Source organism: Bicyclus anynana, chromosome 27 (assembly GCF_947172395.1).
Source record: "Bicyclus anynana chromosome 27, ilBicAnyn1.1, whole genome shotgun sequence".
Lineage (NCBI taxonomy): Eukaryota > Metazoa > Arthropoda > Insecta > Lepidoptera > Nymphalidae > Bicyclus > Bicyclus anynana.
The window spans coordinates 2,222,589-2,234,649 of record NC_069109.1 but is presented as its reverse complement, the minus strand read 5'-3'; the positions used below and the strand labels follow the sequence as shown (position 1 = coordinate 2,234,649).

General features: G+C 40.1%; 1 protein-coding gene across 1 annotated transcript; it reads right to left on the bottom strand.

The window, feature by feature from the left end:
• Positions 1-615: 615 nt before the first annotated feature.
• On the bottom strand, positions 616-11,164 carry LOC112051235 (E3 ubiquitin-protein ligase Rnf220). Its single transcript, XM_024089792.2, has 8 exons — positions 10,599-11,164; positions 9,406-9,618; positions 8,850-8,978; positions 6,039-6,110; positions 5,091-5,198; positions 4,212-4,277; positions 3,138-3,212; positions 616-2,215 (listed from the first exon to the last, which is right to left on the bottom strand). The coding sequence occupies exons 1-8, from the start codon at positions 10,959-10,961 to the stop codon at positions 2,123-2,125; spliced, it is 1,119 nt and encodes a 372-aa protein (XP_023945560.1). The 5' UTR covers positions 10,962-11,164; the 3' UTR covers positions 616-2,122.
• Between the last annotated feature and the right edge of the window lie 897 nt (positions 11,165-12,061).

Sequence of the window (12,061 nt, the reverse complement as noted above, 5' to 3'; positions counted from 1 at the left end):
TCACGTGTCTCAAACGGTGAAGGAAAACATCGTGAGGAAACTGCATACCAGAGAATTATCTTAATTCTCTGCGTGTGTCAAGTCTGCCAATCCGCATTGGGCCAGCGTGGTCTATTGACCTAACCCCTCTTATTCTGAGAGGAGACTCGTGCTCAACAGTGAGCTGAACATATAAGCTGTTTAATGATAATATCACCTAAGTAACTCGCAAAAAACGTGGCTTTCTATCGGTAAAAGAAATAAATAAAATTAAACCCCAAGTTTTTGAGTTAAATCAAGATGGCGCTCTTATAGCAACTATGACATGACAATTGACAGCAAACGTCAAATCGACTACTGCATTATAAACGTCATCAAACCGCCATTATTACCCACATTAGTGTTGCATTTCTTGGGAGAATGAATATTATTTCGAAATAATTAAAGTAAATTCGTAGATTTGTATAATCAAAAATAGTTAAAAAAAAATATTTTTTTATATTTCCGCCAGGGTACAATGACTGATCCTGGGCTCCATACAATTTTGGACCATCTCCTGATATTTTTTTTTACCACATAATTACAATTATTGGAAATGCCAAAATTCTATAAACGTATAAAATAAAACAAAACACATTACATAGCAAAAATACCTTTATTATTTACACAGTAAACAAATTATACTTAACAACTAATTATTATCTTATTTAAAACTTATTGTAGAAAAAAAACAATATATTTCGTTTGTAATTATACTAACCCTATACACTATTACATCAATTTTTCAATAATAAAATTATTTTAAATTTAAAAAAAAAAAATTTTAGAACTCCCATTATTAAAAAAAATGTCATTTTAAGTAATTTCTTATAACTATTCAGTACATGTTGTTAATTTCAATGTTGTAACAATTTCTATCTAATAAACGCATAATAAAACTTTTAACTTATAGTACAAGAGCCAGCATAACAAATATATACCCTCATCTGTTATTTAATTGGTACTAGCGGACGCCCGCGACTTCGTCCGCGTGAAACTCGATCTAAACTTTTAACTACCCTACCCTACCCTTCAACTTTTTAATTTTTTTCTATCATAAGAACCTCCTGACAATAACAAACACATGAAAAAAAAATGGTGAAACTGGTCCAGTTATTCGCATGATGCATGATGGTGTGGCCAAGGGATATATGGATTCATTTTAAAATAATAAATATATATTATTAGAAATAAATTATAGAAAATAAACACATGTGCACATTACACATAGGTTGCCTAGTTGAATTGCGGCCGGATAATATTAATAGTAATTTTTTTTCAATTTATTTAATCTCCTTCCCATATTGGTTAAAATAATAAAAATCCGTACACTAATTACCTAATAAAAAAAGGACAAAAATAATCGAAAAAGTAAAGGTTGCCTGCATTCACACTGCAACTGTGGGGTTGCCAGATAGTAAAGTGATGTTATACAAAAATACCCTCATCAGTAGCAAATGAAAGCTTATTTTATGTTTAATTTAACTGTATTATGTTGCCTTTTGATCTAGTTCATAGTTTCCTAGATTTTGTATGAAAATGGGTTTCGCAATTTAACTAGGCAACCTATTTGCAGTGTGTGAACTTTACCTATCATATATTTCATATCACTAATTAATAACCGATGAGTGTGTATATTTCTAATGCCAGATCTTAGACCACTGAAGTCTGTACCTGCACTGACTCGAGAATGTATTCGTTTTTGAACTTTGTATTCGGTGCGTCTACGACACCGTCGTATTCCATGTGCTCTATTTGCCTATTATTGATTAATCTGTGATTTTCATGCAGATATTCGGGAAACTAAAGAGAGTTAAAACTGTCATCATCCCTATTGACGTTTCAAAGTGCATGTAAAGTAAGCCCACTTGAAACAAATGAATTTTGAATTTTATGAATTTCATATTCAAAGTCAAATATCTATAATTCCATACTAATATTATAAAGCTGAAGAGTTTGTTTGTTTGAACGCGCAAATCTCAGAAACTACTGGTCCGATTTGAAAAATTCTTTCAGTGTTAGATAGCCCATTTATCGAGGAAGGCTACACATTATCCCCATATTCCTACGGGAACGGGAACCACGCTAGTCCTAGTATATATATTCACATGTATATCCTACGCAGATGAGCTGCAGTGGTGATAGCATTGCACTGCGGACAGATCTTCTTAGCTCGCAGTGACTGCAACCAGCATACCTGTGGAAACATACGTTTATATATTTCGTCTGCTAAGAGGCTTCGGTCGTGGCTAGCTACCACCCTACTAACGTATCGCCAAGCGAATTAACGATAAATTTTTCATAGAAGATACCTGAGGAGACATATGTCTATATATTTTGTCTGCTAAGAGGCTTCGGTCGTGGCTAGCTACCACCCTGGCTAGCCACGGTTTCACCCTAGTAGTTTTGACGGCCTCCGTGGCGTAGTTGTATGCGCAGTGGATTTACTTAAACGGAGGTCCTGGGTTCGATCCCCGGCTGGGCCGATTGAGATTTTTTTTAATTGGTCCAGGTCTGGCTGGTGGGAGGCGGAGGAGATTGTAGTCAAGGGCTAACTTGTAAAGAATAAAAAAAAAAATCATAGAAACTGTCACCCTACCTATGTTACGTAGAAACTGTCATTATCATTAACAATCCATATTCGGCTCACTATTGAGCACGAGTCTCCTCTAAGAATGAGAAAGGTTATGCCAATGCACACAACTGAAAAGTTGAAGGTGCATGCGCCGGACCGGATTCGAACCCACACCCTCTGAATCGAAGGCTCTCTTAACACGGCCTCCGTGGCGTAGTGGTAAGCGCGGTAGATTTACAAGACAGGTCCTGAGTTCGATCCCCGGGTGAGCCAATTGAGATTTTCTTAAATGGTCCAGGTCCAGGTCTGGCTGGTGTGAGGCTTCGGCCGTGACTAGTTACCGCCCTACCGGCAAAGACGTACCGCCAAGCGATTTAGCGTTCCGGTACGATGTGTAGAAACCGAAAGGGGATTGTCCAATTGAGTCGATATGATATTGATGCACGGCTTGGGTGTTAGGTTTATTTATGTTACGGAATTTCTTGATTCGGTCGCCGCGCTCAAAGCCCGCGATAAAAGCTGAGCTTAATAAATGACCACTTACCTCACAATAGACGTGCCAGCACTGTATGGAGACCGTTGGAGATGTATACTGACAGAGACAGATGAGACATTTAGCCTGAAAAAATCAATTAGTTACATTAAAATCGGTTTTACTCATTATGAGAGCCAGAGCCCAGTGGATATGACCTCTGCCTCTGAATCCGGAGGGTGTGGGTTCGAATCCGGTCCGGGGCATGCACCTCCAACTTTTCAGTTGTGTGCATTTTAAGAAATTAAATATCACGTGTCTCAAACGGTGAAGTGAAGTGAAAACATCGTGAGGAAACCTGCATACCAGAGAATTATCTTCATTCTCTGCGTGTGTGAAGTCTGCCAATCCGCATTGGGCCAGCGTGGTGGACTATTGGCCTAACCCCTCTCATTCTGAGAGGAGACTCGAGCTCAACAGTGAGCCGAATATGGGTTGGATGATCATCATCATCACCGTTTGAGACATGTGATATTTAATTTCTGAAAATGTACATAACTGTTAAAGTTGGTGGTGCATGCCCCGGACCGGATTCGAACCCACAACCTCCGGAATCGAAGGACCCTTCGAAATATCCACAGGACTATAATATGTATGCACCAACATATTTGACGGCCTCCGTGGCGCAGTAGTATGCACGGTGGATTTACTTGACGGAGGTCCTGGATTCGATCCCCGGCTGGGCCGATTGAGATTTTCTTAATTGGTCCAGGTCTCGCTGGTGGGAGGCTTCGGCCGTGGCTAGTTACCACCCTACAGACAAAGACGTACCGTCAAGCGATTTAGCGTTCCGGTACGATGTCTTAGAAACCGAAAAGGGTGTGGATTTTCATCCTCCTCCTAACAAGTTAGCCTGCTTCCATCTTAGATTGCATCATCACTTACCATCAGGTGAGATTGTAGTCAAGGACTAACTTGTAAAGAATATAAAAAAAAACCCCTCCTCTTGAATGATATTGCTGAAAATTGCATCAAAATCTGTTGAATAGTTTTAAAAGCAGAAATGACTTCATTTTATCCTTTGTAATGTTTTATTGAAGTATTTATTTGTCCAATTAAGTTAATTAAATAAAATATGATACTCACTTCTAAGGATGAGTTTTGTTTTCTCTCCATATCTTTAATTTTTGACTTCAACGCTTGTATTCTGGTCTGGAAAAAAAATCTTCTATATTAAATCAATCTATAATATAAAAATTAATCGCAAAATGCGTTCTAGGATGGTTTTTATGGCGACAAAAATTCAAATAATTGCCGGAAAAACCATAAAAATAGCCCTTTTCTTTTTCACATACAAATGTTTTCTAACTAAAACATAGTCAATTTGAGCTTTATTGTTCAAGTTTATTCAAAATATATTAACCATATCTAATTGTTCTAAGCTTATTAATCAAATTAATTTTCATTAATTTAAGAACAAGTTAATTATAATTATTATTACATTTTCCTTCCTGATGCTATAACTCCAGAACGAACGAACCAATTTCCATGGTTTTGCATTCGTTGGAAAGGTCTCGGGCTCCGTGAGGTTTATATCAAAGAAAATTCAGGAAAAGGTAGGGGTAGGGTAGGGTAGGGGTAGTCCGTTAGTTAGATGTGAAATGACTAGTGATTTATGTTTGTTGGTAAAAACAGCACTCTTCGAGTATGGCTTTAGTATAGTAGTGATCACGGACTGCATCTGCGTGTGATTTAATTTTTCACAAATCCCACGGGAACAATGGATTTAAGTAACCTTTGTGTTAATCCACAGTAAAGTCTATTCCCAAGCCTACCCTAACCACCCGGCAATTTACTTATATAAAAATCTTGATAATTCTACTTTAATAATGAAATTATTGAAGAAAAATTTGCTAAGAAATTTCATGACATTTTTAATTTGCTAAGATTCTTAACCAAATAGATTTATTTATCTAGAATAGAATAGAATATCTTTAGAATAGAAAATTTAAAAATTTATCTCACCTCAGCACTAGCTTCCACCAGTCCGTTGGGCTTCTCGTCACACTTGTCCACTTCGTGGTGAGTGTCCCTCTCCGCCTCATCGCTCTGTGTGTCCATTGATATTTCTGCCTGGAACGTCATGTTTACTTTATTTTATAACTACCACACAACCCTTAGCTCAACGGTAAGATAAGAGCAACCAGACTCATCACCAAGGGGTGGTGGATCGATCCCCGCCCTGTTGGTCTACTGTCTTACCTACTACTTAATACAGTCTTTCCCGACTAGTTGAGAGCAATGGGAATATTGGTCATATTTATAATATATGATGTATATTTAAAAAAAAAATGTAGTCTGACACTCACAGATAATGTGGCTTTTTAGTGGTAAAAGAAATTTCAGTTCCATAGATCCCGAGATTACTTCCTACAAACCTCACACACTTTACCTTTTTATATTATTAGTATAGCACTGCCTACCCTGAAGACTCAAAGACTCTTTGACGCCTCTTTGATTTATAAGTTGGAGTGGGTTCGGTTTTGACCATTGGCTAGTTACCACCCTTTCCCAAAGCGATTTGACGTTCCGGTAAGATGTGTACAAACCGAAAGGGGTGTGGATTCTCATCTCATCCTAACAAGTTAGCCCGCTTCCATCTTAGATTGCTTCACTTACGATCAGGTGAGATTGTAGTTATGGGCTAACTTGTAAAGAATTTAAAAAAAGGGTAACGGACACCCTGTAGGTTGCAATGCAAGTGTTGCATTTGAATATACAATAGGAGAACGGCTTCTTCTTCTTCTTTTTTTTACTGGGCCTTTTCCGCACTTGGCCACTAGGGTTGGCCGTTGTACGAAGGTCCTTTCGGTGCTGGTCCCCAAAGTCATTCCAGCCAACCGAGCTCAAGAGCTTGCTCCAGAAGCTTAGAAGGCTGCCCAGGCTTTAGCGTACAGACGGTAGTATACTCACATCGGGTGCTATCCTAGATGGGGAGTACTGAGGAGGCCCAAACAGTAATGTGTCTTCATCACCGTCCACTACCTGCAAAAGATATTATATCTTTATATACAGGGTGCTCGGGAGTGTTTCCCATAACTCAAGGGTTTTCCAAAAACAGAATGGAACAATGATAGTACTGACAGTGTGAGGGTAGTGAGACTATGACAGTGTGAGGGTAGTGAGACTATGACAGTGTGAGGGTAGTGAGACTATGACAGTGTGAGGGTAGTGAGACTATGACAGTGTGAGGGTAGTGAGACTATGACAGTGTGAGGGTAGTGAGACTATGACAGTGTAAGGGTAGTGAGACTATGACAGTGTAAGGGTAGTGAAACTATGACAGTGTGACGGTAGTGAGACTATGACAGTGTGAGGGTAGTGAGACTATGACAGTGTAAGGGTAGTGAGACTATGACAGTGTAAGGGTAGTGAAACTATGACAGTGTGAGGGTAGTGAGACTATGACAGTGTGAGGGTAGTGAGACTATGACAGTGTGAGGGTAGTGAGACTATGACAGTGTAAGGGTAGTGAGACTATGACAGTGTAAGGGTAGTGAAACTATGACAGTGTCAGGGTAGTGAGACTGTGACAGTGTGAGGGTAGTGAGACTACGACAGTGTGAGGGTAGTGAGACTATGACAGTGTGAGGGTAGTGAGACTATGACAGTGTGAGGGTAGTGAGACTATGACAGTGTGAGGGTAGTGAGACTATGACAGTGGGAGGGTAGTGAGACTATGACAGTGTGAGGGTAGTGTGACTATGACAGTGTCAGGGTTGTGAGACTATGACAGTGTGAGGGTAGTGAGACTATGACAGTGTCAGGGTAGTGAGACTATGACAGTGTGAGGGTAATACGGCAATGATAGTACTGACAGTGTGAGGGTAGTGCGACAATGATCGTACTGACAGCGTGAGGGTAGTGCGACAATGATCGTACTGACAGTGTGAGGGTAGTGCGACAATGATCGTACTGACAGCGTGAGGGTAGTGCGACAATGATCGTACTGACAGCGTGAGGGTAGTGCGACAATGATCGTACTGACAGCGTGAGGGTAGTGCGACAATGATCGTACTGACAGCGTGAGGGTAGTGCGACAATGATCGTACTGACAGCGTGAGGGTAGTGCGACAATGATCGTACTGACAGTGTGAGGGTAGTGCGACAATGATCGTACTGACAGCGTGAGGGTAGTGCGACAATGATCGTACTGACAGCGTGAGGGTAGTGCGACAATGATCGTACTGACAGCGTGAGGGTAGTGCGACAATGATAGTACTGACAGTGTGAGGGTAGTGCGACAATGATCGTACTGACAGCGTGAGGGTAGTGCAACAATGATAGTACTGACAGTGTGAGGGTAGTGAGACAATGATCGTACTGACAGCGTGAGGGTAGTGCGACAATGATCGTACTGACAGCGTGAGGGTAGTGCGACAATGATCGTACTGACAGCGTGAGGGTAGTGCGACAATGATCGTACTGACAGCGTGAGGGTAGTGCGACAATGATAGTACTGACAGTGTGAGGGTAGTGCGACAATGATAGTACTGACAGTGTGAGGGTAGTGCGACAATGATCGTACTGACAGCGTGAGGGTAGTGCGACAATGATAGTACTGACAGCGTGAGGGTAGTGCGACAATGATCGTACTGACAGCGTGAGGGTAGTGAGACAATGATAGTACTGACAGTGTGAGGGTAGTGAGACAATGATAATAATGACAGAGTGAGGGTAGTGCAACAATGATAATAATGACAGAGCGAGGGTAGTGAGACAATGATAATAGTGACGGTGTGAGGGTAGTGCGACAATAATAGTAATGACAGAGCGAGGTGCAACAATTATAGTACAGACAGTGTGAGGGTAGTGAGACTATGACACTGTGAGGGTAGTGAGACTGTGACAGTGTGAAGGTAGTGCAAAAAAGATAGTACTGATAGTGAGGTTAGTGCGAAAATTATAGTACTGACAGTGTGAGGGTAGTGAGACAATGATAGTACTGACTGTGAGGGTAGTGCGACAATGATCGTACTGACAGCGTGAGGGTAGTGCGACAATGATCGTACTGACAGCGTGAGGGTAGTGCGACAATGATCGTACTGACAGCGTGAGGGTAGTGCGACAATGATCGTACTGACAGCGTGAGAGTAGTGCGACAATGATCGTACTGACAGCGTGAGGGTAGTGCGACAATGATCGTACTGACAGCGTGAGGGTAGTGCGACAATGATCGTACTGACAGCGTGAGGGTAGTGCGACAATGATAGTACTGACAGTGTGAGGGTAGTGAGACAATGATAGTACTGACAGTGCGAGGGTAGTGCGACAATGATAGTACAGACAGTGTGAGGGTAGTGAGACAATGATAGTACTGACAGTGTGAGGGTAGTGAGACAATGATAGTACTGACAGTGTGAGGGTAGTGAGACAATGATAGTACTGACAGTGTGAGGGTAGTGCAACAATGATAGTACTAACAGTGTGAGGGTAGTGCAACAATGATAGTACTAACAGTGTGAGGGTAGTGCAACAATGATAGTACTAACAGTGTGAGGGTAGTGCAACAATGATAGTACTAACAGTGTGAGGGTAGTGCAACAATGATAGTACTAACAGTGTGAGGGTAGTGCGACAATGATAATAGTGACAATGCGAGGGTAGTGAGACTATGACATGCGGGTATGATATGACGTGAGGGTAGTGCAACAATAATAGAACTGACAGTGCGAGGGTAGTGCGACTTTGACAGTGTGAGGGTAGTACGACAATGGCACTCACGAGCGCATGGTCGGTGGAGGCGCGGCGCACCCACGTGCCGGCCCGCAAGTCGCTGTCCTGCAGCGCCGCAGCCCGCACGCGCGCGCCGCACCAGTCGTACTCTGCGCCGAAGCCGCGCGGCTCATCGTTCTGTAACACAATCAAAAAAAAAATTTTTTTTTCTCCACCCTTATTCAGCTTACTGCTGAGCTCAAGCCTCTTCTCAGAATGAAAAGGTTTAGGCCAATAGGCGTCTACTAGTATACAATTTAAAAAATATTAAGTTCAAATGTCAAGGTCAAACTTCTTATGGTACGTTTACACGCTTGCCAAGGATGCCTTGGCATGGATCGACAATAGCAAGCATGTAAAAAGGGCGTTTGGCTTGGCTTGCGTGGGCTTGTGCCTGCTTGCTTCCGATCCAGTCGCAGACTGACGCATTCACAAGCGTATAAACGCCTTTCAAACGCCAAACAAGATTTGTGGAGGCTTGAGACTGTTTGCAGTTTGCCAAGGCTTGGCAAGCGTGTAAACGTACCGTTATGTATTTTACAAGCAATGACAATAGTGCCCACACCTCAACATCTATGCTGCCCTCCTCAGAGCTGGTATCCGGCACATCATTGTCCATCTCCGCACCGGTCCGCTTCAGGCAGCGCAGCGCATGTCTCTGCAGCCTGGACACGGGCAGCGTGGCGTTGCAAATGGGGCACTCGCCCTGCGTCGCCTGTGGGGGAGGGGAGCTTCGTCGTCGGGCACGCAGACGTTTGAGCCGATTTGCATGCACCCTCTGGAAATTTATACAATCCCAGTCTTCAGTCTTTAATGCCAACATGAAGGGAATGGCTTTCCCTGGCTTGGCCTACCCTAAGCACTTGACAATTTAGTTATATCTAAACACATTAAGAATAATAGGCAGATGGAGCGCACGGTACACAACAGTGTTGAACCGCTAATACATTCTCGAGTCAGCACGACATGAAGCGTTGCATTAGTTACTTTCAATATTATTGAAAGAAGAAAAATGGCGTAATTTTTTTTTTGTTTTTTAAAAAACAAATTATGAAAAAAATTTCTATATACAGATGTCAAGGAGACGCGTGATGTTAGATTTTTTTCTTATGGGTTTCACTGGCTTCACCACGCTGCTTGTGAAGACTCACTCTCTATGATCTGTGTATCTAAAAAAACTTGATAATTCTACTTTAGTACTGAAAACATTACTTAATCAAAAAAAGTATGCTACAACATTTAACGACATTTTCAATTCATCTTTTGTCCCCAACGGACAGGAAAATATTGAAGACTTATGGTTGCTTTGTTTGTTTGATAAGATCGTTGGTAACAGTAAAAAGTAATACTAAAAAAATACAGCTTTTAATGTGACTGCTTTGGTATACCGGTGTACTTTTTGCTTTTTGAGCAAAAAAGCATTTGTGACCTTTGTTTACATAAAAAAAATTTGAATTTCGAATCTGAACCTATTAATTTAGAATTTGGCGTTTGAATTTTAACGTTTGCCTTTGCATTTGCCTACAAAAACTTTGTTGACATAAAAAAAAGTTTGAATTTCGAATCTGAACCCATTAATTTAGAATTTGGCGTTTGAATTTTAGTGTTTACCTTTGCGTTCGCCTACAAAAACTTTGTTTACATAAAAAAAAATTTGAATTTCGAATCTGAACGCGTTAATTTTGAATTTGAATTTCGCGTTTGAATTTTTAAGTTCGCAAAAGCTTACAAAAAGTTTGTTTACATTTTTAATTTTACCTGATAGACACCACTTCCAAAACAGCCAGTGACGTCGACATCTTCAGCGTCTAGCATTTCAGATATAGAAGTAGATGCGGACGAACCGGGCACTTGATTCGAAGTACTGGGCCCTGGACTGTTCGCACTGAGCTTCCTTTTCGAACCACCGGTAGATAGTTTATTCAAACGTTCAATTTCTAAAGATAAATGGCTTTCTAACTCCCCCTGTCTCACTGTACAACTGCAGACCGGACAATTTGGTAATTCCGACACCTTTTTACGATTACGAACGCAATTAAGTATGACACTTTCGTCGTATAATGACGAATTCGGTTGAAAGTTTGAACTCCCTTCCATGTTATACATCACAATTGGGAGCATTTCAAATGTTTTTGTTGTTATAAATCTAAAAACATCACGGTTTTGGACTTACTAATCTGCTATTTGACTTTATTATACTGTTAATCGAAGTTCTAATGTAACGTAGGAACTCGTTATTTACATTAATGTAATTATTTAAACGATTTACGCCAATAACAATTATTTGGATACTAAAACAAAAATAAATAAAGCGTTTTTTTTTTTATTACCTACTCGAGAAATGTCATAGCTCGACAAATGACTTTTTGATTTTTGACACAGACTATTAAATATTTTAATAACTTTGACTTACGATTCTATAGTCAGATCGGGTAGGTATTTTAAACAATGTAAATAAACAAAAACAGCTGACTCAGGGGTGCTCAACATTTTACTACAGCATTATTTACGAATATTGTCATGAAATAAAACTTGATTTGATAAACAAATATTTTTTTTATTCTATATTCCTATATCCTGTTATTTATCTAACAGATAATGTTTCACTTATATTCAGGGTTCCGTAGTCAATAAAGAACCCTTATAGTTTTGTTTTTTTATTATGTATAAGCAAGCATAAGGTATCCTCGACATATTTAAACACATTAATCAAAACGGTTTTCTCGGAGGACGATAAGGGTGTTTGCTTCGTACGTTTCTTTTTTGGTGACGGAAACGATAGCAATGCGGAATAACTGCTCCGGCTAGTACCAGGCTCCGCTTCACTCATTTTCGTACTAAAGTAAATAAAATTAATAAATTAATTAATTAAACAAATAAAAAATCCGACTGCCTATATGATACAAAAACTGAAGAAAAAAAAAGCTCAGTCCAGAAGTGTAGAAAACAATTAGAAAACAGTCGGGACCTATTATATTGAATAGAATGATTTTCGTCTACATTTTTTAATAGGTCCCGACTTTAGTTTAATCAGTTTTTGTATCATTTATGCAGTTGGGTTATTTGTTTATTTAATTAATTTATTTTTTAGTTAGATAGATGGTGAATTTTGGATTTATTTGTTACGTTTGTTACAAAGTACGATAATGTATAGCTACGTCCAACCGAGGATAAGTAAATATTCAAAAAAATCTACGGAACCCTCGGTGAGCGAATCCGAC

Excerpts from the sequence above, each read along its gene's own strand:
- LOC112051235 (XM_024089792.2), bottom strand. The coding sequence starts at position 10,961 with ATGCTCCCAATTGTGATGTATAACATGGAAGGGAGTTCAAACTTTCAA. Across the intron at positions 8,979-9,405 it reads AGGGCAGCATAGATGTTGAG|AACGATGAGCCGCGCGGCTT; the intron begins GTGTGGGCACTA and ends ATTGTGTTACAG. Across the intron at positions 4,278-5,090 it reads TGGTGGAAGCTAGTGCTGAG|ACCAGAATACAAGCGTTGAA; the intron begins GTGAGATAAATT and ends TTTTTTTTCCAG.